Raw genomic sequence first — 27,690 nt, forward strand, 5'->3', positions numbered from 1 at the left:
TGAAGCCAAATACATAGCAGATCCGGGGTCAGACCAAAAGCTCAGCATTTTGAGCACAAATCTGACCAAGTCACGTGAAGGGCTACAAGTTCGCCCAAAATCCTCAAATGACCAGATTTCAAACGGCCATTTTGACCAAAGATTCAAAAATCTGAAACTCCATTATCCCGCCTAAATTCTAACCTAACTTTCCCCTATAAATACAACTTTAAATCTTTAGCCGAAGAGAGTTTTTTTAGCATCTTGAAATATCACTATACACAACATTTTATCTTTTCACTACTACACTAAACTTTTGAATCTTTTAAACTTTTCATTCGTCGAGGTTCGGATTTATTCATAACGAGAGAGTAGATTCGAGGCTGACGTCCCCGTTCACTGCACCCACAAGAGGTCAGTGTATTCTCTTTTACTTTGATTCCAAAGTTTCTGATGTGTTCATGTTCCGTTATTCATTGTTGAAAGTGTTAGTTTTCTTTAGATTTTGTATGTCAAGTATCATGAAAACTAGCTGTTTGCTTCCTGATTTTTTATGTTGCTTAAACATAAGACATGAGCTGTATTTAGTAACTTAATTTATCTATTAGATGTCATGTATTTAGGTTGATATCTGATCTGTTTTGCTTAAACTATTTATCAACTTTATTGTGAAGTCACTCGTCGGGTGACAGTATGAGTTTTCCTTCATGCTATTTTCTTATACTTATTTTAGAATCTGGATTTACTAGTTTGATACTTTAATCTTCCTTGTTAGTTATTGTAATATGAGAATGTCATTTAAGGCTAAGCGTTCAACTAATTCTTGACTGAATATTGTGTTTGAATTTGAAAGGAGTCTAATGTTGCGTTAGGAAATATTATCGATTTAAGTTTGATGTCCACTTTCACTATCCTCTGATGAGCATGTATTTTAGGGAGTTGTAATGAACCTATAATATTTATCTTTGGCATTTCAAATAAGGATGACATTTTTCGTCTCAAATGATTAACTTCAATTAACAATCTGTTAGCATGAGGTGGTTTTCTCATGTTTCCTAATCATCACGATATACAGGATAATTTTGTACAATATTACTAGCTATGTGATTTTCCGTTTGGTTGTTTCATTTCTCATGTCTGCTAAAGATTTGGTCCCTCTTCTAATTCACCTGTTTTTATTTTCTTTGTTTACATGGTATATGGAGCCGCAAGGAGTCTCTCTTTAAGACTCGATACCGCCACTAGGCCCGACAACAGCATCTCCTCCTCATTTTCCTTCCATCTGCTTCTCTCACCCTAACTACATCTGAACAGAAATTCGAAAGGGGGGCGAGGGGAAAAATGAATATTCTGTTACATTCCGCTACTAAGTGTTTTGCTCAGTATTGTGAATGTTATTTTTTGATGTTGGTTTTGGTTCAGGTGCTTAAGAAAGTCTACAGTTGATCTAGAATTACTCACTTGGTAAAATTAGCATTTCTTGAACAAAGATAGGACATGACATTTAGATATGTGAACCTAGCCACCTTAAGTTTGACTGTCCTATTTCCTATCTATTAACCTCATTTTAGCTTTGGTCTTTTATTAACCGTAACCATTTTCCCTAAAAATTGTTGACTTCTTGTTTGAAAAATTAATATGGCCATACACCTTTTTATTGACTTTGAATCAAAATGCCAAACTGATTTGAACTTGTACAAGATATTTTAAAGTCTAGAAAATGAAATGATGTCTCTTTTAATACAAAGACGTTCGGGGAGGCTTCTTTATGCCCATTTGAATATTTTCATTTTTTAGAGATCAACTACTGTTTTCCCTAGTTATCGATTTAATGCTAATTTTCTGTAACTATCTACTTTAATTTTCATACTATTATATTACATATACTTTAAAGGCTAGTTTATTTTATACTTGCCTACATTTTTACAACTCACATTTAAGCCTTTTTAATTTCAAGTCCGGCCGATTAACCATTGTTAATGGATCTTAAAGGTTGCTTAACCCCTTCCCTTTAGATTAATTGAACCCTTACCTAGAATCTTTAAGTTTCGTAGACCTTAAAATGGAGTTAACTTTAGACAATAACTTTAATAAACTTTAGGTGTCCTAATTCATCATAAATAATTACGTGGCGACTCCTTAACTTTAATTAACCCTGAAATTACCGGAATGTTGTAAACTCTTTTGACTCCGATTAAAATGGGGTATGACACACGCGCCTCGAACCGTCAAATCTAGGCTTTCCTTTTCCGGATAGCCTCAGAACGCTCAATGTCTAACAATTAAACGATCCACATTAGACTACGAATCCAACGATATAAACATTGCTATACTTTTAGAAAACCCCAAATTAACCCTAAAAGGTGACTACAACTCTACAAGGATAAGATGGGGAATTATAAGTTGGAAAAGATCAATCCAAAGTTTAATAAGTCCAATTACTCATTATCAACACCAATTAGTCCCCAATTAGCCCTAATTCCTTCAATAGAAGAAAACCCCAAATTTCATATATTCAAACCTTAGAAATTAGGAAGAGATTCAACTTAATATCCAATTCCCCAATCATTAGAAGCTTAGAATCTAAGAAACCTTACCATCAAACTCATTAGAATTGCAAGGAAATCATTAAAGCAACTTAGGGTTCCTAACCCATCTTCCCTAACCTTGAGCATGAATACTAGCATGAAATGCAACCTTAAACCATAATTAAATAACAAGAGAAGGTAGAGGAACTTATCCCAAGATGATTTCACCCAAAACTCTTCAAAATCGCCCACAATACTCCTTAGGGTTATGATTTTAGTGAATGGAAGGAATGATTCAACGTTGGGAAAGATTTTAGTGAATGGAAGGAATGATTCGAACCTAGTCACGCGGAGGCAATTCACAAGAGCGATAGGACGCGTGTGGAAGAAACTTCACAGGTGCGGGAACTATCTAACTCATCTGAGGCTCACATCTGCGGACCAGGCCTCGCCTAGGCCGGCCGACGAATAAGGTCAAGCAGTCGCGGAAGCGACACATCAGAAACCAGAGAAATCTGGTTTCACCAAGTTCAAAATCCCGACATCCATCCGAGACCTTTCGGATACAAACCAAACATGTAAAAACACGCTACAAACTCAACCGTGGCCTCGGAATTCCTAACTGAGGCCACCCTGACCCGGTCAACCCCCAAATGACAAAAATTAAGTTTCTAAAAAAGGGTACAGAATGCCCCCAAAAGCCTCGGGAACCGAACCAAATAGCCCACCAAGTCATAAACGACCCTCGGACCTCACAGAATCGATGGAATTCAGAAAAAGGTCCATTCATCCAAAACTCAACTAATGGCCAAACATTTTTCACTTTAAGGTTCTAATTTTCTCAAATCCTACCAAGACTTGCCCCATGACCTCGGGAACAGGGTCGCCCATCCCCGTGAGTTAAAAAAACTCTAATGGGATTAGGGAAAGGGTCAATGGGGGTAAAATGGTCAAAATGCTCATAACAACCAAACGGTTCGTTACATCAGATACCAATTAAACAACCGTTTGTCTTTGAAAGGAAAAGAATGAAATGAAGAAAAGGTTCCTGACTAGGTGAAGAGTTGGGATATCTACTACATATATCAGCCTCGGTCTCCCATGTAGCCTCCTCGATTGGATGGTGCTTCCACTGAACTTTCACTGAAGGTATCTCTTTTGACGTCAACTTCCGAACCTCTCTATCCAAAATGGCTATCATCTCCTCCTCAAGAGATAGATTCTGATAGAATAAAATCGAATCCCACTAGATGATATAAGACCTGTTCGAATGGTATTTCTTCTGCATGGACACATGAAACACCGGATGAACACACGACAAACCTGGAGGTAATGCCAAATCATAAGCTATATCTCCAACACGACGAAGGATGTCAAATGGGCCAATGACCCTTGTTCTCAACGTACCCTTCTTCCCGAATCGCATCACACTCTTCATGGACGAAACCTTCAACAGAACCTTATTACCAACTATGAAATCTAGATCTCAGACCTTTCGGTCTGCATACTCCTTTTGCCTACTCTGAGCCGGCAGAAGGTTTTGTTGAATCAACTTCACCTTATCCAACGACTCTCAAAAGATCAGTACCATAAGGTCTCACCTCAAAAGCATTAAACCATCCAATCGTTGATCGGCATCTCCTCTTATATAAACCCTCGAATAGAGCTATATTAATACTCGAGTGATAGCTGCAGTACGCAAACTCTGCCAAAGGTAAGAACTGTTCCCAATGAACACTAAAATCGATCACACATGCTCAGAGAATATCCTCTAAAACCTGAATCGTCCGCTTAGACTGACCATCAGTCCGCGGGTGAAAAACGGTGCTAAGATCCAGCTTAGTCCCTATCTCTACCTGTAAAGTCCTTTAGAAATGGGACGTGAACTGAGTGCCTCCGTCAGATAATGGAAATGGGCACTCCATGCAATCGAATAACATTTCGGACGTAGATATTGACCAACTTCTCCGCATTATAGGTGGTCTGAACTGGAATGAAATGCGCGGACTTGGTCAACCTATCCACGATAACCCAAATAGCATCAAACTTACCCAAAGTCTTCAGTAAAGTAACCACAAAGTCCATGGATATCCTCTTCCACTTCCACTTTGGAATGGGCATCCTCTGAAGCGTACCCTTCGGTCTCTGATGCTCATACTTAACCTGCTGGCAATTCAAACACTGAGAAACAAACTCAACAATATCATGCTTCATCCTGCCCCACCAATAGTGTTGTCTCAAATCACGGTATATCTTGGTAGCACCAGGGTGAATAGAATGTCTAGAACTGTGAGCCTCCTCTAAAATCAACTTGATCAAACCACCAACTCGAGGAGCGCAAACACGCCCCTTAATCCTTAAAACCCCCTTCACTATCCAGAATTGCCTCCTTGGCCTCTCCACTCAACGCTTTATCATGAATCTTGCACAACTTAGCATCCTCTAACTGCTGTGCCTTAATATGATCCAAAAGCGACGACCTCACCTCAACACAAGCAAAAACTCTGCGTGAATCTGAAATGTCAATTTTTACCGTCCCATTTTCCAAAGTCTTAACATCCCTAGCCAAAGGTCTCTTCTCAGATACCAATCGGGCCAAACTACCCATACTCACCGCCTTCCAGCTCAACTCATCCGCCATAATATTGGCCTTGCCCGGATGATACAAAATGGTCAAGTCATAGTCCTTTAGTAACTCCATCCACCTGCTCTATCTGGAATTCAAATCCCTCTTATTGAATACATGCTGAGGACTACGGTGATCGGTGAAAGCCTCACAATGGACCCCATACAAGTACTGCCTCAAAATCTTCAAAGACAAAACCACCATCACCAACTCCAAGTCATGAATGGGGTAGTTTTTTTCATGCACCTTCAGCTGCCTCAAAGCATCGACAATAATGTTACCCTTCTGCATCAGGACACAACCCAAACTTATACGCGAAGCATTACAATACATAATGAAGTCCTTTCCCTCGACCGGTAGAGATAAAATAGAAGTCATAGTCAATAGTCTTGAGCTTTTGAAAGAACTCCTCACACTCATCGGACCACTGAAAAGGTATATTCTATTGAGTCAAACGAGTTAGATAGGAAGTAATCAAAGAGAACCGTTTCACAAATATCTGATAATAACTGGCGGCACCCGCAAAACTCTGGATCTCAGTCACTGAAGTAGGCCTAGCCTAATCTCGGACTGCCTTAATATTTTTGGGATGTACTATAATCCCATCCTTAGAAAAAACATGCCCCAACAATGCCACAGAATCGAGCCAAAACTCACACTTAGAAATCTTAGCATAAAGCTTCTTTTCCTTCAACAGTCCAAGTACAATCCTCAAGTGCTTCTCATGATCTTCCTTGTTTCGCGAATACACCAAAATGTCATCAATGAAGACTATGACGAAAGAATCCAAGTATGGCTTGAAAATGCCATTCATCAGGTCCATAAAAGCTACCGGGGCATTTATAAGCCTAAAAGACATAACGAGGAACTCGTAATGACCATAACGAGTCCTAAAGGCCGTCTTGGGAATATTCTTGGCCTTGATCTTCAACTGGTGATAGCCCGACCTCAAATCAATCTTGGAAAACACAGAAGCTCTCTGAAGTTGGTCAAAAAAATCATCGATGCGTGGAATAGGATACTTATTCCGAATGGTTACTTTGTTCAATTGGCGGTAATCAATACACATCTGCATCGACCCACCCTTCTTCTTCACGAACAACACGGGAACACCTCAAGGGGAGATGCTCGGTCTAATAAAACCCTTGCTAAGAAGATCTTGCAACTGCTTCTTCAACTCTCTCAACTCAGCCGGTGCCATCCGATATGGCGGAATAGAAATAGGGTGTGTACCTGGCTCTAGATCAATGCAAAAGTTGATATCACAGTCGGGTGGTATACCCGGCAAGTCCGTAGGGAACACCTCCGCAAACTTGCTCACAACGGGCACAGACTCAAGTGACGGAGTGTCAGCACTGGTAGGGGTGGGCATGGTACGGTATTTGAAACTTCGGTTCGGTAACTTCGGTATTCGGTTTTTAAAAATACGATACCATTACCATACCAAACTAATTCGGTATGGTTCGGTATTTTTAAGTTCAGTTTCGGTATTTCACGGTACGATATTTCGGTAACCATAATTTATTTAACTTCGACTTACGTATATATCATCACCAACCAGACACTCACAAACCCAAAATCCAACAAGATCTAATCCATCCTGTCGCCACTGCAATTTGGGTGCTTTTTGAGTTGCTTGAGTACCACTTGCTTACACTTGTATGCCATATACTGATCGCTGCCTTGGCAGTCCTTTTCCTTTGGTCCAATGCATCCACCTTCATAAACAAGTCTCCACCCCAAATTCCAGAAGTCATTCTGCCTGAGGATATATGGATTGTATATATGTAGTATAAACTTCGGTACGGTATACGGTATCTCGGTATCCATTTTATAAATACCAAATACCGTACCGAATACCAAAGAAAATTTAAATTCATACCAAATACCGTAATACCAAAATCGCGGTATTAAAAATTTCGGTATCGGTATGGTATTCGGTATATACCGTACCGTGCCCACCCCTAAGCACTGGTATCACGAATATGGGCCAAGTAGGCCAAACATCCTCTATCTACTAACTTCCTGGCTCAATGGAATGAGATAATCTTCTTTGGAGAGGGACGAGGAGTACCCTTCCACTCGAGCCTCGAAATACTTGACATGGAAAACGTGACTATCTTAGCATAACAGTCCAAGATCGTATGATAAGGGGACTCCAATTCATGCCCAATATAATGTTGAAATCTACCAAATCAAGAATGAACAAGTCTACCTACGTACTTGTCACGACCTAACCGGAGGGCCATGACGGGCACCCGGTGCTAACCCACCCAGGCACCTCTCATCGTACATTTACATTCCCATCTAGGTGAGCCACATGGCCTACTCATGATTTCTACACATCAACAATACTAATCTCATTAGGCAACGATACGTTTATATCATCATCGACAACAATTCCCATATCGATATACGCAAGCTGACGAGGCTAACAAAATAACATACAAAAGGCTAAAAGACATCTAACTATACACAACTATCTACAAGCCTTTAAGGAGAGTATGTAACATCATATAAACGGGACAGGACCCCGCCATGCCCATATGTATGTACACAAAAGAATAATACCAACAGCTACAGCTCTGGATCAAATGGAGCTCCTTTATGCGGTCCCTGAGCAAGTAATCTATGGATCGAGTCTATTTCCCTGCCCACCTGCGAGCATGACGTAGCGTCCACAAATAAAAGGACGTCAATACGAATAATATACTGAGTATATAAAGCATAATCAATAACATAATGGAAGCATAAGAAATAACATAAGATAGACGAGTCATGGAATGAAAGAGCCATGTATACCTCTAGCGACGTTCATCATATTACTTACCCTCTTTCTAATGGGAAATTTCCATTTCATACATTTATACATTTAGAAGTATCATACCCGACCATAGAGGCTCGGTGTCTTATATACTCGACCATGATAAGGTTCGGTGATACACATACCTGGCCCTACCAAGGCTCAGTGTCATCCTTACCCAACTGCATTGGTGTGCACGTGATAGGTATCATACCCGGCCATATAAGCTCGGTGTTACATAATAGCCATACATACTTATACCCGTATACATAAGAGTCCATAAGTGTCGTCAACATCATCATCATAATCATCGTTTTCGTTACATCTTTTATTAGAGGATCAACTACCATATAAAGGAGGTAATAGCATTGTAAAAATATCGAGAATCATGAGCTTTAGTAATTCTAGGGATGGAGTCATTTGGAAGACATTTTGGAACTCATGAGAAGGTTTATAGCAATGGAATCATGCCTCAATGAAAAAAGGGATAGCCTTACATACCTCTTTGTATTCTTAACTACTTAACGTTCACCGTCGAAGCTTAGAAAATCTACATTTTGAAGGATTCGTACCATGGTTAAGCCTTAAAGATCTCTTAATTTCAAACTAGAATAATTCATGAGTTAACGAAAATTGGGCAGATTTTCCCCTATTTTATCGACTTCGACCATATTACAGAACAACTCCCAAACATCCATAATAACATCCACAATATCATAATCAAGTAATCACATTCCATTAAGTCTTTGAAATTCATTCTCATATTCAACTTTTACTAACAACTTCACACCAACCCTTAGCACATTTTCATACAATGCTTCCTTATCATTATTATTACCTTTTATCACAAGATTATATCCATATCATACTAAGAATCATAACTCAAGTTAGCTTACTACTCAAAAACATCATGAAAACCACATTTAGAACTAATCTTATACTTTGTCCTTCTACCCAAGTTGTTCAACGACTAAGCATTCTTGATAACATGAAATAAGCGTGAAAACTAACGTTTTATCTCACAAGAATGAGCTTTGGAGCAAGCTATCAACTTATATGGAAACCCTACCTTCAATACCCAAAGAATTCTTGAAGTCTACTAATCCTAGCAAGACTTCTAACACATGGATATCTTGATTCTTGCCTCTTGATCTTTAATCTCTCTTGGATTTTGGCTTGGATTAGTTTATAGACCTAGAGAGAGGGTTTTGCAGAGCTCAAGGATATATTTTTGGGGAAATAATGAGTCCAAATGATGTGAAATGAAATATATAAAGCGTAACTTAAAATCCTGTCGGGCAATCCTACGCCCACTTTGTCGGGCCGTCAAAATGCTCCATCAAACTGCCTAGCAAAACATGGATCACTATGACTGTTTTACGCTGGGGAAATACAATTTGACGGGCCACACAAATTTCTGCGGCCCGTCAAAATGCTCTACCTGAGCAGTCTGTCTTAAAACACCCATAACTTTTTACTTTGATGTCACATTGACGAACAGTTTGTTGCGTTGGAAACTAGACTCAATGAACTTTAATTGGATAAAGGAAACACACCAAAAATCCTCATATTCTAGGATATATACCTCTCCCAAGTTGGACCAAAACCCTGTCCAAACATTTTGCCAAGTTTTCCCAAAGTTCCGACAAACTCAACTCCTTAATTTGCTTGTTCTCAAATCCTTCCATAGCTTATTTCATGAGCTTAAACCCCCATAACCATAATATAGGAACATATAATCTCTTATATCCTAGAAGATTACTCCAGTTTCCACGATTAGGACAACTAACACCTAACGAATCTCAACGGACGAAACTATGAGGTGTAACATTCTCCCCCACTATGGAAAATTCGTCCTCGAATGATAGATTCTTGGGGATTCTATAAAAATTTCGCCAGAGCTTTCCCTATAATATGACACTACCATCCTGCCATTGCAACTCAAAATACATCGCCTCACAGGGCTACAACAACAACATCAATAACTATGGCCACACACGATCGGGAAAGCATCAAGGAAAGCACTACATTCCTGAGGATAATGGCGTCTCTGCCTGAGTCTCCTCTGGAGGTGGAAATAAATGCGTACACCTGAACTTTTTCTCTCCTTCTGCTTCCCAAGTCATTTCCTCTCTATTATTATGTTACACCTCGGAAGTTTCTGATTTTTGTTGCCTTGTGAGTAGGATAACGTGACCTTAAGGTTATTATGAAACCCTTACGAGATTAAGGATGGTATTAGATGGCCTAAGGTGCATACCATAAGATTTTGAAGTTGTATGAATATGTGAAATTTAGTTTGTTGAAGGAAGTGAAATATAAGTCGAGTTCGGAAAGGTTTTCGCTATAATTGAGCTAATGTTCATTTAGAATATCTTGAGGGGCTGCTATAAGGCCTATTGTATGGTTAACTAAGTATTATGTAAGTAGCAAGAAGTTTCTACGAGGATTGGAAGTCAAACGAATCAACGAGAGAAAGTTTCAGACAACTGGAGTTATACGACTACTTATACGGTCCGTATAAGGGGGTCCATATAAATTGACCTTTGCAGAAAGGGTCTTTTTCTTGAAGTTGTTATACGGTCCACTTATACGGACCGTATAATATTATACGGACTGTAAAAGTGGTCCGTATAAGTCCATCGGGCTAAATTTTTATTTTCTTGTATAAGTAGATGGCCCTTTTTCTTTTATTTCATTTTTAGATTTCCACAAGTCTTGAGAGTTCCAAACCCTTCTCCAAACATATTCTACTCCAACCCAAGAGAAAACGAAGATCAAGAGGCAAGAATCAAGGTACCCATGTGTTAGAAGTCTTGCTAGGGTTAGTAGACTACAAGAGATTCTTGGGTATTAAAGCTAGGGTTTTCACCTAAGTTGATAGCCGCTACAAAGCTCATTCGCATGAGATAAAAGGTTCATTTTCATGCTTATTTCATGTTATCATGGATCCTTGGTTATTGAACAACTTGGGTAGAAGAAGAAAGTAGAAAATGAGGGCTAAATGCAACTTTTATGATGTTTTTGAGTAGTAAGCTAACTTGAGTCATGATTCTTAGTATAATATAGATATAATATTGTTATGGAAGGTAGTAAGAGTGATGAGGAAGCTGTGTATGAAAACATGCTAAGAATGGGTGTGCAGTTGTTAGTATAACTTGAGCATGAGAATGAAATTTGAAGGCTCAATGGAATGTGATTACTTGATTATGATATTGTGGGTGTTATTGTGGTTGTTGAGAGTTTTTTTGTAAAATGGTGGAAGTTGACGAAATAGGGGAAAAGCTGCCTAATTTTCATTAGATCATGAATTATTCTAGTTTGAATTTAAGAGTATCATTAAGGCTTAACTATGGTATGAATCCTTCTAACTATAGATTGTTCAAGCTTCGACGGTGAATGTTAAGTAGTTAAGAAGACAAAGAGGTATGTAAGGCTAACCCTTCTTTCATTAAGGCATGGTTCTGCTATATACCCTCTCATGAGTTCCATAATGTCTTCCAAATGATTCTATCTTTAAAGTTACTAAAGCTCATGATCCTCGATACTTTCACGATTCTATTGCTTCCCTTATATGATAGTTGATCCTCTAAGGATAGATGTAACGAAAACGATGATTGTAATGATGTTGATGATACTTATGAACTCTTATGTATACGTGGGTAAGGCTCTTATGTATACGTGGGTAAGGCTCTTATGTATACGTGGCTAAGTATGTATGACTATTATGTAACACCGAGCTTATATGGCCGGGTATGACACCTATCGCGCACATACCACTGCAGTTGGGTACAGATAACACTGAGCCTTGGTAGGGCCAGGTATGTATAACACCAAGCCTTGTCATGGCTGTGTATGTGAAACACCGAACCTTCATGGTCGGGTATGATACAAATATATATATATATATATATATATATATATATATATATATATATATATATATATATATATATATATATACACACACACACACACATATACACACATACATACATGAGTAAACATTAGAAATGGAAGGTCCCTATGAGAGACAAGTAAATAAATATGATGATGGCCACTAGAGGAACAAATGGCTCTATTACCTCATGATTCTTCCATCTTATGCTATTTCTTATGCTCCTACTATGCTATTGATTATGTTTTACATACTCAGTACATTATTCGTACTGACGTCCTTTTGTTTGTGGATGCTGCGTCATGCCCGCAGGTGGACATGGAGACAGGCTTGATCCATAGATTTCTTGTTCAGGGACTACATAGAGGAGCTCCATTTCATCCGGAGCTACAACTTTTGGTATTATTATTTTGTGTACATACATATGGGCATGGCGGGGTCCTGTCCTGCCGATATGATGTTACATACTCTTCTTAGAGGCTCGTAGATAGTTGTGTATGGTTAGATGTCCTTTAGCCTTGTCGGCTTATATTTTGTATATCATTTTGATAGCCTCGTCGACTTGTGTATATGGATATGGGCATAGTTGTTGATGACGATATGAATGTGTTGTTGTCCAATGAGATTAGCAGTATTGATGTATAGAAATCATGAGTAGGCCATGTAGCTCACCTAGATGAGAATGTGTACGATAAGAGGTGCCCGGGTGGGTTAGCAACGGGGTGCCCGTCATGGCCCTCTGGTTGGGTCGTGACATATTATTTCTCCATAAAACTTTAACCGAAGCTACATCTTTGGTTCTGAGTCTCCACACTTGCCTATATAGAATGGCAATGGGAACTTCTTCTTAGGATAATTGCTCGGTGACTTGAACATCATCTATAGGTACAGCTCTAGAAGGATCTCCAAATCACTTATGAAGCATCGATACATGGAAAACTGGGTGAACTGACTCCAAATCAGGAGGTAGATCTAATTCATAGGCCACTTGGCCTACCTTGCGTACAATCTCATAAGGTCCAATATACCGAGGACTAAGCTTGCCCCTTTTCCCAAATCTCATAACGCCCTTCATTGGCGACACCTTCAGAATACCCAATCTTTCACTTGAAACTCTAAATCCCTTCGACGGTTATCTGCATAGGATTTCTGATGACTCTGAGCTGTTAATAATCAATTCTGTATAAGCTTGACTTTCTCTATAGCTTACTGGACCAAGTCTGGCCCTATCAATTTTGTCTCTCCTACTTCGAACCACCCAATTGGAGATCTACACTTGCGCCCATATAAAGCCTCATACGGGGCCCTTTGGATGCTAGAATGATAACTGTTGTTGTAAGCAAATTAAATAAGCGGTAAGTGATCATCCCAACTAACTCCAAAATCCAATATACATGCCCGTAGCATATCCTCAAGGGTCTAAATGGCACGCTCAGCTTGCCCATCAGTCTGCCGGTGAAATGCAGTGCTAAGACTCACCTGAGTCCCCAAACCTTCTTGGAAAGTTTTCCAGAAATTGGCTGTAAATTGAGTCCCTCTATCAGAGATAATAGATACTGGAACACCGTGAAGTCACACTATCTCTTTAACATAAAACTTTGCATAATCTTCCGCTATATATGTAGTTCTGATCGATATGAAATGAGCTGACTTCGTGAGTCTATCTATAACCACTCATATAGAATCATACTTACGTCGAGAACGGGGTAAGCATTCAATGAAATCCATGCTAATTACTTCCCATTTCCAAGTCGGAATTTCTATGGCTTGTAACAATCCGACGGGCTTTCGGTGCTCGTTTTTCACTTGCTGACAGTTAGGGCATTGAGCTACGAATTCTGCTATGTCCTTCTTCATTCCATCCACCAATATATAGATTTAAGATCAAGACACATGTTCGTTGCTCCGAGGTGAACAGAATAACGGGAATAATGCGCTTCTTTCAAAATCTGTTGATTTAACCCTGCAACATCAGAAACACACAACCTGCCTCGACATCGAAGGACTTCACCTCCCGAAATCTCAAATGATGACTTCTTTTTCTGAGGGAGTGTATTTCTGTAATGAACTAGCTTGGAATCCTCATACTGGCGCTTTTTCACTTCAACCACTAGTAACGAGACCACTGAATTCTGAATGGTAGCTCCCACATTGCCTTAGTCCACTACCCGAACTCCTAGACTAGCTAATTGCTGGAGCTCACGAGCTAACTCTCTTTTCTCTGGCTAAACATCACTTGAACTTCCCATAGATCTACGGCTAAGAGCATCAGCCATAACGTTTGCTTTCCCGGGATGATATAGGATGTTAACATCATAATCTTTCAATAACTCCAACCATCTCTTTTGCCGCAAATTCAATTCCTTCTGCTTGAAAATATACTGGAGGCTCTTATGATCTGTATAAATATCAACATGGATGTCATACAAATAATGTCTCCACATCTTCAATGCATTCACCACTGCAGCCAACTCAAGATCATGGATTGGATAATTCTTCTCATGTTTGCGCAACTGCCTTGGGGTGTAGGCAATCACCTTACCATGCTGCATCAATACACATCCTAACCCAATGCCTGAAGCATCACATTAGACAACATAGCCTTCCGATCCCTCTGGAAGTGTCAGGACTGGGGAAGAAGTTAATCTATTCTTTAGCTCTTGGAAACTACGTTCACAAGCATCCGTCCATTGAAATTTAACTAATTTCTGGGTCAACTTCGTGAGTGGTGCAGAGATAGAAGAAAAGCCTTCTACAAACCTTTTGTAATAACCTACTAAGCCTAGAAAACTACGAACCTCCGTAGGTGTTGTAGGCCTTGGCCAAGTCTTCACGTCCTCAATCTTTTGGGTATCTACCCGGATGCCATCGACTGAGATAATATGCCCCAAGAAGGTCCCCAAATTCAACCAAAACTCGCACTTCAAAAATTTGGCAAATAACTCTTAGGTTTGAAGAACTCTAAGAACGGTACGCAAATGATCTGTGTGTTTTACCTCGGACCTAGAATATACCAGGATATCGTCAATGAACACAATCACAAATAAATCTAGGAAAGGCCTGAACACATTGTTCATGAAATCCATGAATACTGCTGGTGCATTAGTTAGCCCGAACGACATTAACCGGAACTCGAAATGGCCATATCTTGTTCTGAAAGCCGTCTCAGGATTATCTTTCTCCCTAACTCTCACCTGGTGATACTCGGATCTAAAATCTATTTTTGAAAACCATTTGACACCCTGCAATTGATCAAATAAATCGTCAATCCTGGGGAGCGGATATTTATTCTTGATCGTCACCTTATTCAGTTGTCTGTAGTCAATACACATCCGTAAGGAGCCATCTTTCTTTCTCACAAACAACACGGGTGCTCCCCACGGGGAAGAACTAGGCCTAATAAAGCCTTTTTCAAGCAAGTCCTTCAACTTCTCCTTAAACTCTTTCAACTCTGTGGGACACTACTAAAAAAACAACGTTTAGTGACGGATGTTTAGCGATAGAACATATTCTGTCGCTAATAATGACGGATTTCGCTATGGAACGATTATTTTGTCGAGAATGGCAATTAAAATGTCATCTAATTGTATAGCGATGGATTAACAACGGTAACATTGTTCCGTCTCTAATTAATAGCGCGAAATTTTGGCGCCTTAATTTTCACTACAAATCTAGAAACAAAAGGAGTGCGACAAATTTTTTTAATATGTAGCGACGGATGTTGCAACGGTAAATCTGTCGCGAAGTCTTTTAATTTATATCTAAAAAATATTTATTCGTAGCGACGAAAATTTTTGTCGTTAGTTTTTGTCTTCTTTAAAAGTCGAAGTTTTGTTTAGCGACGGAAGGTAGAAGCGTCGTTAATTCCATCGCTATCTCTTTTAATTAAGAGATAAATCCTAGGGCACAAATAGGAACTTCTCTCATTTCAAACACCACAACACATACACAAATAGCTATTCTCTCATTTCCATGGTTAAACCCGTACCGAAAGCACCAAAGACCTTAAGGAACATCGTGTCCTTCACCACCGAAACCACTGACACTCGACAGAAGAAGAATTAAAACCTTTTCTCACTCTAAAACCTTTTTGTTTCTCTACATTAAAGAAACCATGTTCTTTACTTTGCTGAAACCATTGTTCTTCACTTTACTGTGCTTTAGGTGTTGTATTGTATGTATATATTTTTATATTTTCTTATCTTAGTTGTAGAAACGAGTATGATTATTTAAACCATCAAAAGATTGACAAAATATTGTGTATTTGAGTCAAAATCTAGTGGGTCTTAGCGAAACCCACTGGGTATTTCAATTTACTCTTAGTTTGGTGTAATTTTGTTATTTTGTTTGTTTTCAAAGTTCTGGTTCATTGAATTTCTTTGCATGTGGGTTTTTAGTTTGTTCTCTTTTTTTTTTATTTGGGTTTTCTTCCATTGATTTGGATGTATGTTTTAAACTGAGTCTTTAGAAGAAATAAAATGGTTTGAGAGCTTAGGAATTAAATTTTCTACTTGAAAATAATTCATCTTAACAGGATTGTAGTGAGAAGTTGGGTTCGAAGCTCGGTCCGTGGAAGCTGGTTGGTTCAGAAATTACAATTTCGGTTGATTTAGCACTTTAAGGTTCATTTTGGTGCATTTGGCTTGAATTATACTCTGTTCTCGATAGTTCGTCCTTGGTTATTTTTAATTTTCGATTGTGTGCTGATTTAATGGTTCTTTAATGACGTAGCATATAAAAGATGATGATTTAAAATTATGAGTGCATATTGTCGGCTACTAACAGTAAATAATTTGCATTGTTTGGGGTCTGATTCTCTTGCTGGCTGGTTCTCTTGTTAGATTTTTTTTCATATTGCGTTCGTTTGAAAATGCATAAACCTGATTTTCTTCAAGCTATTTTACCACTTTCGTTGTTACTTGCTAGAATTTTGTAGTGGACTATGCGCCTATGATGTTTGATGATATGAATTGTTATTTAGTGCTTCTTATTTGGGGTTAAGTGCTTAAGTTCGTAGCCAAAATACTTTCTTGGGATAAAATTGCAAGTAGTTGAAACCAGTTAACCTTTGCTATATGATTTCGCGTCATTAAATTCCTTATTGGACTTTTATATTTCATTGTAGTTTTAGTTCAAACTTTGATAGAATCCTCCTCATGTTATTTATATTACAGGTAATGGACATTAGAATTTATTGAAGTTCGATTCACTTAAGGTTCTGCATTTTAGCTGCTGTTGAGGGACTGCTGCCTGCTATTGAAGTTCTACTCACTTTAAGGTTCTCCATCTCCACTTTCTCTCTGTACAATATGTTAGCTATGATGTTAGTACTTTAAGAAGGTATTAGATCATCTACTCTACTCATCTACTCTACTAAGATCATCTACTCTACTAAGTTGTATATTCTCTCTGTACAATCTATTGACGATAGTATTCAAGCTTAAAGAGATTTGTTGCCCATCATCGGTGCTACAAGTCGTTGGTAAAAGAGTTGATACCAATTCAACTTTTTTCCGTGCTTATGTGAAACAAAATATTATATGTAGAAATCTATGGATACGGAGGAGTTATGACTTGTGGTTTACATAATTTGAAGCAGATCACTAAATTAATACTTGTACGTAGAATAGTATACAGGCTTAGGAGTATTATTTTTCCCATGTATTTGTTTGTTTGTGATCATGAGAAGTGAAGTAGTGAGTATATTTGACGCCGAGAGATAATTAATTGTAATTGTGTGTGTTGTACTTCTAAATGACATGATCTCATGAAATCGTCATAGGTAAATAGTTGATTTGAGATGACTCTGCTGGACGAATGGATACAGAGGATTATATAGCTAACTTCAACTATTTTTTAGGGTATTGTGCTTCAAATTCCCGTTAATGTAGACCATTGCAAAGGATTATTCAGATTATTATTGTTAATATAGACCTAAATGACCATTTCTATTTTCCTACTGTTTTCCATTACTAGCAGTCTGCTTGCTTAATTTGGTTACCTCCTTACTGATGGCTACTTTAATTTGCTTACCTCTATTATTTTTGTAGATATGGCTAGAGGCAGAGGTCGAGGTAGCGGAGGTTGTTTAGGTAAGTCCACAGTTAGGGGTGATTTTGCTATTCATGCAACCATGCCTAGCATTCCCATTTCCACCACAATTAGTCCTCAACAAGGTGGTACGAGTTTCCTAGGTGGCCAGATCCTATAAACTGTAGTAGGAAGTTTGATTCATTGTCTTTTTCGAGTTAAAGTTAGACGTAAAGTACTATAAATTATGATCTTATAATTAAAAATGATTAGAAAAATTTTGAAAAAGTCGTAGTCAAGGAAAAATGTTTGACTTCCAAATAGTAATAGTTTCTTGTAAAATGAAGCAGAAGGAATACTTCGCAAATGACACTGTAACTTTTGCTGATTGTAGGATCATACTTGATTGAAAGTCCAAATGTCAAACTCTAGTTTTCTCCACAATGTTGTGTATATTATGCTAATACATCCAAAAGCTATAATTACTCACTTGTACCAATATCGGAATTTGTTCTGAATCTTTGTTCATTTGTGTAAGGTTTGTTAGATATGGGATGCAAAACAAAGCTCATCACTTTACAATGGAACAAAGTTCAGGGTATGCTGCCCTGTTCTGTCATTGCATGTCTCTTTTAATTATAATTTTGAATTACAGATATTTTGTATATTATTTGTTCAGATTAAATTTAGACAGTGTTGTTATACCCCACATTTTCAGAGCCTGAACGTGACACGTGCTCCCTCAAACATTGACAATCACGTTGATAGTATTATATTTCGTATTCTTGCACATCGATTATTCGTAAGCGGAGGTGGGGCCCACACATCGAGTTTTTTTTGGAACACGTGACAAGTTATATGAATCACGTATGTGAAGTTAAACACATCTCAAGAAGGACCCTTGAGCCAAATCAAAGTGGGAGCCCTCCAAACAAATATTTTTAAGTTACGTTTTTGGGTGATCTGACTTCGGGAGGCCATAACCCCATCAGTGTTTGGGAATTTGGGAAAACTCCCAGAATTAAAGTTGTATATAATTGCATTATCTTTCCAACCATAGGTCGTGGGTCCATAGGTGACGTCGGGGTAAGGAGATACGGACGTTTTAAGGCAGAAAGGTCAGTGGGCTAGGCCCAATCCGGGCCCAACCGGGTTAGGCCCATGACCCATGTCTATTTAAGTGAAATATCAGCCCTTTTCTCCTCAATTTTCATACCAAAACACCAGAAAATTCTGGAGAGAGAGAGAGAGAGAAGAGCCTTGGAGAGAAGAAAAACCAATTTTGATCAAAATCTGAGTCCCGAATCCCGAATCCCGAAGCCCATGAAGAGAAAAGTGTTGTACGCTGCGTCGTCTTCAATTTGAGCTAAAAATCAACCAAGGGGAAGAGTGATAACGTGGTGGATGCATGCTTAAGGTATGATTAAGGTTCGTTTTCATTGTTAACGAGTTTATTTAGAGTTTTAACGGATTAGCACGGAGAGAATAGCCCGATAAATTCATTTGTTGGCGTTGTGAATTATGGAACGAGATCTGAAGGGAATTTTGGATGAAAATAAATGTATTTAACTTGTAAAATGTGGAGGACGTTGTTATTGATGTTGTTAGTGATAATTGTGGCTTCTTTACGGAAATAAAATTATTAAATAGTTATATCGCAAATTTGGTGGGTTGAGAAATCTAGAAAACAGTGTGCAGGCTATTTTATGGCATACGTTGGTGTTGGAAATGGTATTACTATTATTGGAATTGTTGTTGATGTTGTTGGCTATTGAATTGGAATCTCGGGCTAGCCATATAAACAGGGGAGATGCTGCCCGAATTTCGGCAGAATTTAAAAGGATTTTAATTAAAGTTTCGAGACGAACGTACGACGATGATCCTAATGATATTATGAATAATTCCATATGTAGATTACGAGGCTACGAATAATTCTTAAGCGAGTTGCAAGATGGGAAGTAAGTTGAAAGTCGGGAATCATCTTCCAGGTATGTAAGGCTTACCCTTTCTTTCTTTTGGCATGATCTTTGTGAAACAAACAGACAAAGTATATGTATGATTTCAAAGACACTCCTATTCTTAGAGCCACTACAATGGCTAATGTTCTTGACTTCCGAAAAACTGTTTTGCTATGTCTTGATATGTGCGTATGGTTTCGAAGTTCTATTTTGATTTGATCCATAACGATATCCGAGAGGAATTTGATATGACTATTGTTTTGATTTTCCAAAAACAGCTTCTGAAATGTTCAAAGAGGTTTCTGTAGTAAAATGTCCCTAACTTTCGTATACTAACTCGGATTGACTTGAAACGTGTTTATGAACCTCAAGTGTCGATCTATGAACCTGTCCATCGAGTCTTGAAATTTGTTTTATATGCATATAGTGTCTCACGACTCTGCTCGTGCATGCCTTAATGTATCCTCCACTGCGTCCCGAGCCAGGGTATGTTCTCGTGCGTACTCCACTGCATTGTTCACCGCGTCCCTCTCACTTGCGGGCCGGGGCACGTTATGTATGATATGATGATATGATGACGGGGTGGTGGCCAGGATGGCATATGATGACTCTATTCACCGCGTCCCACAATAGAGGGACGGGGCACGTTACATGCATACATGGTACATGACATTGACATATATGATTTTATTCACCGCGTCCCTCAATAGAGGGTCGGGGCACGTTATATGCATACATGATATATGGTGATGACATGCATGAATTTACCCACCGCGTCCCTCACTAGAGGGCCGGGGCACGTTATATGATATATGGTTTATGATGATGACATACATGATTTTCATTTCAAAAGGCAAGTGCTTTGATGTTTTTACAAAGTCATACTTGATTCTGGTAAATCTCTGTTTCTGTTATGATTCTCTTTTCTGTATTCCATGCCTTACATGCTCAGTACATATTTCGTACTGACCCCCTTTCTTCGGGGGCTGCGTTTCATGCCGCGCAGGTACACCCAGATGAATAGAAGCCATTATAGAGGATGTTCCAGCAGAGTTGGCAAGCTCCATTTGCCCCTGGAGTGTTGCCGGGTCAGAGTATTATGCTATGACGTCTTGTTCGAAGTTAGAGACTTTGCAGACAGAGTCGTGGGTATAGAATGTCAGTCTTGTAAGCGGCTCCACCAGCTGATGTGTCATTTTGCGTTATGTTATAAATTCCATAGGATTACAGATTTTGTTTGACTTGAGAACGACAAAAAGAATGTTTCTGAAAGCTCTTATTATGTATTTCGTTTTATCTGGGTTAGGAGTCCAAGCGAGTATGTGTGTAATAAGAGTCAGCGGGTTCGCTCGGCTCCGAATATGGGGTCGGGTGCCCATCACACCCTAGCGAGGTTAGGGTGTGACAAGTGTAGTGCTGTACTGTTGTCACTTTGATGACAACAGTTGCAACTCTATTACTTATAAGAAAGTTTAGCTAGTCATTTCTATTTTATCAAATTGACCCTAATCTGGTATATGCATAGCTTGGGAAGCTGCATTTCCTTGAATTTACTCCTAAAAAATGTTATATATACTGATGCTTTTACAGTATGGTGGATACAACTTCGATGTAGGGAATGATCCCAAGCAAGAGTCTCATATTTCCCTTCATCTTGGTTTGACATATTATAGGTTCTTCTCTATCTTCCTCTTTCCTTCCTGACATCCTTTATTGTTTCATTTAAGTATATGTTTTTTCATTTGATATGCATGTGATGGAAAACTATAATGCTTTACTCCGTCCAGTGCAATTTGGATAGGTTAATTTTGCTGTCCTAAACTTATAAACACAACGTTGAGACCAGGAATCATCAAATATGGTTTGTTCTTGAGAGTGCACTATTTCTTGTAGTTGGGAGTCACACCACCGGTATTGAAAAAGGGTATTGCGGAATGAGGATATTTATAGTGGTGATGAGCAGAGTATTAACACTCAGAATCCCAAGTCAAAACTATCGTTTTTACCAAAAGCCCTTTGCGTCACTCTCAGTGTAGTCATAGCAAATAACCTATTCTGTTATTCAAAATTGTTTATTTTTATCACAGATTCTAATTTATGTTATTGAGGCACTACTTTTTGCAAGGGCTCTCATCTACTGTAATATAGAGCATAGATCTTTGAGTATGCTCTCTATTTGGAAAATCTATGTAGAAAATTACTTTAGATTAATTTTTGGAATGGTTCTTGTCCATTTTCTAATAGTATTTGACAGCTCAAGCTGGAGTTTGATATCACTGTCTTTAAATGCTTTCCCAAGTTGTTTTCATACATATAAAGCTTCTATTTTTCCATTAGTTTAGCATCTTGCTTGATTTCAAATGTAATTTTGTGCAGCAATAGCTTTATGAGACATCTTTGGTGCAATTTACACTGGTTATGTTCTTTATTTGTGCTGTTAAAATCTTGGGTTAACTGTGATACTTGTGAGTGCCTGCCGTGTTCCGTCAACACTTTAATTTTATCCATGCATCTAACTGAAAAGAAGAAGAGCAAAAATAGAGAATGAATTAGAAATATAATTATCTTACGTTTGATTTTTTTTACTCAGAACATTCGTGTGAGCAAATTTAAGTTCTATGTGGGAGAGATTTCTTGTTTCATCTGAAGGTAAGCTTCCATGAAATACAATCTTTCTTTGACTTGCTTCTTTCTTTTGGAAATGAGTGTACCTTGTATATGCTTCTTTAGTGTTTTGGTCTCATTTTCTATTCTCTTTTAAACAATCCAACATAAGGTCTGCGACTCTGCAGCTAATTTGATGTCTTAAGAATTCTAAGAGGGATATGTTACAGGTTTCTTATGTAATGCAGAACTGCATATAGCATTTCACAGAGCAGGCACTTCGAGTAGATGGATATGATTCTGACTATCCCCCTGGTCACAAGACTACAATTCATTTGTACTAAAAGATGTGACTTGGTTTTCTGCAGATGATTGTATACAGTGTCAGCACATATCAAGTCCTCTTGGTAATGGTGCAGTTGTGGAGACTTCTGACAGAAGAATACTTGTGCTTCAGAGAAGTAATAAAGTTGGAGAATTCCCTGGATATTTTGTTTTTTCTTGGAGGCCATCTAGAGGTATCTCATCTCATGTTGTAAGTTGTAAGTATATATTTTTTCAAGCACTCTTAATCTCGCTTGCTTATTTCTTTTAGGATATTACTTTTGTCTTTTGTGACTGAATTATTGGGAAAAGTTCTGATAATTATGTTAAAGATTAAATTTCCCTTTGTCTAGAATAGAAAAATATGGAGCATCACTCTTGTTTTATAGTTTCTTTCACCTCAAAAAACTTGCCACATTTTATCTGGAACTCGATACGAGTGACTATTTGGTGGTGCAGAAGGGAAAGAGTATATTTGCTTATTAGCAGTATGTGTCATTTGCATCTTGGTACAACTTCTGTTCTCCATGATTAGATTTGGAACAAACTCTCAGGTCTCTGCCAGTCTAACTTAGTGAAAAATACTTTGCATTTTTTTTTCAAGGGCAGCTCACTTAATCCAACTGGGCAGATTCTCATTTGCTCCGATCTATCTTATCCAATTAATACTTTTCTTCTTCCTTCTAATTATGAAGTTAGTCAAACCAATTTTGTCTAGTTTGAATGCTCCCTCAATAGCTCTTAAAAGACTCTTTACATCATAATATATTTTGGTTTGTTCATGAAAGGATTTTTCTCTAGTCTCAAATGAAGTCCTATATTTTCTTTTATTAACTTTTTGTACATTCCTCTTCCTTGACAAGTTACTTTCTTTAAGCTAAGTTATGAATAAACAAGGTCCATTTCAATGATTAACGGAGAACAACAGAGACTTGCATTTTTTTATATGTTATTTTCAATCTCATTTTTACATAAATACAAAAAAACTTCTTTTTCCAATTTTCTGAAATGAGTAACTTTTGCATAGGCTGTTGAAAAGGGTCGAGATCCAATACCAAGTAAGGTACATTTGCATGCCCATACACATGATCATGATGGAGAATTCATGATGGAGAATCTTTTGTTGATGAGCATGCCCGAGCTGTCCATGTAAGTCTAAATTTTTTATAATTTTAGTGACTTTATATTTGGGGAGCAGATCTGTGCAGTAGGCAATCCTCTAGTAAATGTAAATAAGGTGCTGGATTGAAGCCCACTTAGGTGTTTGATATTTTTACTTTATTCTCAGATTTTTTTTTATCTATGTCAGTAAATCATCAATGAAACAACTAAAAGAAATTGCTGCAAGCATATGGTTACATTTAATCTTCTTTGTAATTGAAATAAACTGTTAGTAATTTTTTTACAATTCAAAGTTATCACTAACATATATTGTGTTGTGTTCCTGCTGCTTATTAGTGAAAGAATTCACAAGAAAAAATAATAAAGCATCTGGTGCTCAAGAATTAGTGTCTTGCTGGTGCTCAAATTATTAATCGATAGAGGTGCTAGTGCTCAAGAATTAATGTCTTGCTGTGCTCAAAATTTAGTAATGATTTGTTGTATCCAAAATCTTTTTTCTCTCACTGAATATTCATTAGAGATGTGCTTTATAAGCATCACTAACTCCCTTTTTGGCTACTAATGTGAATAATAACGTATCCTTGGTGGATGATTGATCAGTAGGAAAAGTTTAGCTTCACATTATTTGCAATGTGTGAAATAGGAATCTATTTCAACAAAGTTCTTTCCATCTCTGATGTGAGAGTGGGTTTGAAACTGAGAGTGCAGAAAAGAAACACAGGGCAATAGAAAAAACCAATAGATTCTTGTCATAAGCGCATAACCAATTTACGAACACCTATTATGGTGCGGAGACCTTTAAAAATGCATAAGTAACTAGTTACTTTGTTGAATGATCCAAATAATACATGAGCCTCGAGATCATATCTTGCTTGCAACTTACCTTGAAAAAGCAATTATTTTGTTGTTAGGTTCTATTTAGTGTTGGCAAACCATGGAATTCTAGAGTTAGTATAACTATTGCATACGAGGATCATTTTGCATATCAGGGAAAAGTAAGTTATTACCAGGGTTAACATTTCTATTTTGTCTAACATAATGGTGGAAAACATGATCTGAATAACTGCAAGCCCAATAAATTAGAGAACCAATTTGATATTCAATAATGTATGCCCTGTGCTAACATCAAACAAATGGATATGTTTATCCATTTCAAGATAACAAGGCATTTTAGATACTCAAGTTGCTTCAATCCAGCACCCTATTGATATTTACTGGAGGATTCCTGCTGGAGCAGATCCGCTCCTTATATTTGGCATTCATATCTCTTTTTATTTGGTATAATTGAATGGTTAGTATTCTTGATGTTTTAATTTCACAACTTATTACAGGAAAGATATGAAGAAATATTACGGGAAAAATCACAGTCTCAATCTAATATTGATCAAAGTGAAGCATATTACGAAGCTGCTGGAGGAGCAAAGAAGAGATGAAGTCTAATATCTCAACCACAAAGTTATTATGGGCTGAATCTTCGTGTCAATTCTTGCTTCAATGCTTCATCATCAGCACCACCTTTAATTTCTAAATTAGCACCGACAGAAAATATGGAGGAGTTAGTGATGCGATTGATTCATACACTGACTGATCGCATGCTTCCTGTATTTATTGAGCAGACACGCAGAGTGATTTCTTCACCATCACATCATCCAAATACTCCTATCGACAACCCATCAGTTGTGACACCTATAGTGCCTCATACTACTACTGCTAATGTTGACGATGTTGATCCTTTAGTTTCTGATGATGATCGTAGTCCTTCACCTATGCATTAGTTTTTGATATTATCTGTTTTTTGTTGGAAGGAACAAATTATGCATAAACCATACTTGACGGATGTGGGTTCTTTTGGTAGTTGATAGCTTGATGTTGTCGATGTTTTGGACTAAACGATTAGGATTTCGCTATCTATTTTGAATCTTCTATAAATATTATTTTATGTGAATGTTAGTTATTTTTAAGGTATTTAATAATTTATATTTAGTATGTTTCAACACGTGTATTTAAAATAAATAAATAAAAAGAGTTTAGAAAAAACTATTTGCGACGGATTTTGGTCGTTGCTAGAGGGAAAAAGTCGGCGACGGATTGCGACAAACATTATATTGTCGCCAAAAGCAGGGCATAAATAATTCAAATATGTTGCAACGGATTAGCGACAAAACTTTTCGTCGCTAATTTACTAAAACGATGAATTGAAATATGAAATTAGTGATGAAATTTATATAAATAGCGACAAAATGTTCCGTTGCTATAATGTGGCGACGGATCTCACACGTCGCTAATCTATCGCTAAGCTTGCTACGGATTTCATTTTTCCATCGCTAAGAGGTTAGCAACGAGGAAAATAGTAACAGACGATATTCCGTCACTAATCCATCGCAACACATGTTTAGCGATGGATATATGCTGATTAGCGACGGAATACGTCCGTCGGTAAACACTATTTGTTTTAGTGGGAGCCATTCGGTAAGGAGGAATAGATATGGGCTTAGTATCTAGTAGCACATCGATAGAAAAATGAATCTCCCGCTCAGGAGGAAGGCCTGGAAGCTCATCCGGGAATACATCTGGAAACTCATTCACCATTCACCATGGGAACAGACTGAAGATTTGGCGATTTGGCTTCTATAGCTTGAACCTGGAATTAGCAATCATTTTCCTAGCCTTGGGGTAGGAAATAAACCTACCTCTCGAGAATGCTGTATTTCCTTTCCATTCCAAAATTAGTTCTCCCAGAAACTGGAAGCGAACCATTTTCGTCCTACAATCAACATTGGCATAGCAAGAAGCCAACCGATTCATGCCCATAATAACATCAAAGTCCACCATTTTTAACTCATGTAAATAAACCATAGTACGATGATCACAAATCACAACTACACAATTTTATATACTCGGCTAGCTATTACCGATTCACCAATGGGTGTCGATATCTCGAAAGGTTTGATTGACTCCGGTTTGACCCCAAATCGACTCGCAATATATGAAGTAACATATGACAATGTGGATCCTAGATCTATCAATGCATATACATCAAGAGAAAATACCGATAATATACCTATAACAACATCAGGGGAGGACTCAATATGCTGCCGTTCGGCCAAAGCATAAATACGGTGCTGGGGACCACTAGAACTGGGATCTCCTCCTTTACCTCTACCACGGCTGACTGGCGTCTATGAACCTTGCCCTGGAGGGCGTATAGATGATGAAGACCCAGCTGCTGACCCTAAGGGATGGACCCTACCGCTACCACTAATCGAGGGGCAGTCACGCATGATATGGCCTGGCCGACCATATGTATAGCAAACATCTAAGCCTAATCGACACTGGCCCAATGTAACTTCCCGCACTGGGAACATCGTGGCACGGGCGGCCTTCCCGGACCCGAATCGCCTCTGAAATGAGAACCTAAAGCCCTAAAACTCTGTCTCGGCCCGGAGTGAGTAGATCTATCAAATCTCTGGCTCGTAAACCGTGCACTAGTCATAGAATGGCCTGAATGCCTAGAAAACTGCTATCTTTGCTCTCCTCTGAACTCAGTAATCGGACCCGAAGATTTAGCCCTCTTGCTATACCCTCTGTCATGATCACGCTCACTTCTTTGTTGTTGTTGGCTTTCCTCCAAATTCTGGGCATGAGTTTGAATGCGAGAAATATACATATTGTCCTCAAGGGACGCAATCAAGCACTTGTCCATCAAATGTGGATCCAATCCCCTCACAAATCGGTGCACTCGATCACCCATATCCGCTACCATGGCCGGAGCATATCTAGCCAAAGAATTGAAGCGGAGACTATACTCCAAGGCACTC

At 38.3% G+C, this 27,690-nt stretch overlaps 1 protein-coding gene across 35 annotated transcripts; it reads left to right on the plus strand.

Annotated features, from left to right (window-relative positions):
* The first annotated feature begins 212 nt into the window (after positions 1–212).
* On the plus strand, positions 213–25,817 carry LOC132614639 (uncharacterized). 35 transcript variants are annotated; one of them, XR_009572381.1, is made up of 13 exons: positions 15,734–16,456; positions 17,009–17,112; positions 17,617–17,695; positions 17,885–17,926; positions 18,403–18,462; positions 18,583–19,281; positions 19,778–19,852; positions 20,829–20,989; positions 21,413–21,495; positions 22,413–22,471; positions 22,795–22,968; positions 23,778–23,899; positions 25,204–25,272. XR_009572381.1 is itself a non-coding variant. In XM_060329141.1 (9 exons), the coding sequence occupies exons 6-9, from the start codon at positions 22,441–22,443 to the stop codon at positions 25,310–25,312; spliced, it is 429 nt and encodes a 142-aa protein (XP_060185124.1). In that variant the 5' UTR covers positions 15,744–16,456; positions 17,009–17,112; positions 18,403–18,462; positions 20,829–20,989; positions 21,413–21,495; positions 22,413–22,440; the 3' UTR covers positions 25,313–25,817. The 35 variants fall into 35 exon arrangements, 18 of the variants coding, with proteins under 18 accessions (XP_060185114.1, XP_060185120.1, XP_060185112.1 ...); XR_009572383.1 differs by having other exon boundaries at positions 18,412–18,462; XR_009572378.1 differs by lacking the exon at positions 17,617–17,695 and having other exon boundaries at positions 15,735–16,456.
* The last annotated feature ends 1,873 nt before the right edge of the window (positions 25,818–27,690 follow it).

Source organism: Lycium barbarum, chromosome 10 (genome assembly GCF_019175385.1).
Source record: "Lycium barbarum isolate Lr01 chromosome 10, ASM1917538v2, whole genome shotgun sequence".
Classification (NCBI taxonomy): domain Eukaryota; kingdom Viridiplantae; phylum Streptophyta; class Magnoliopsida; order Solanales; family Solanaceae; genus Lycium; species Lycium barbarum.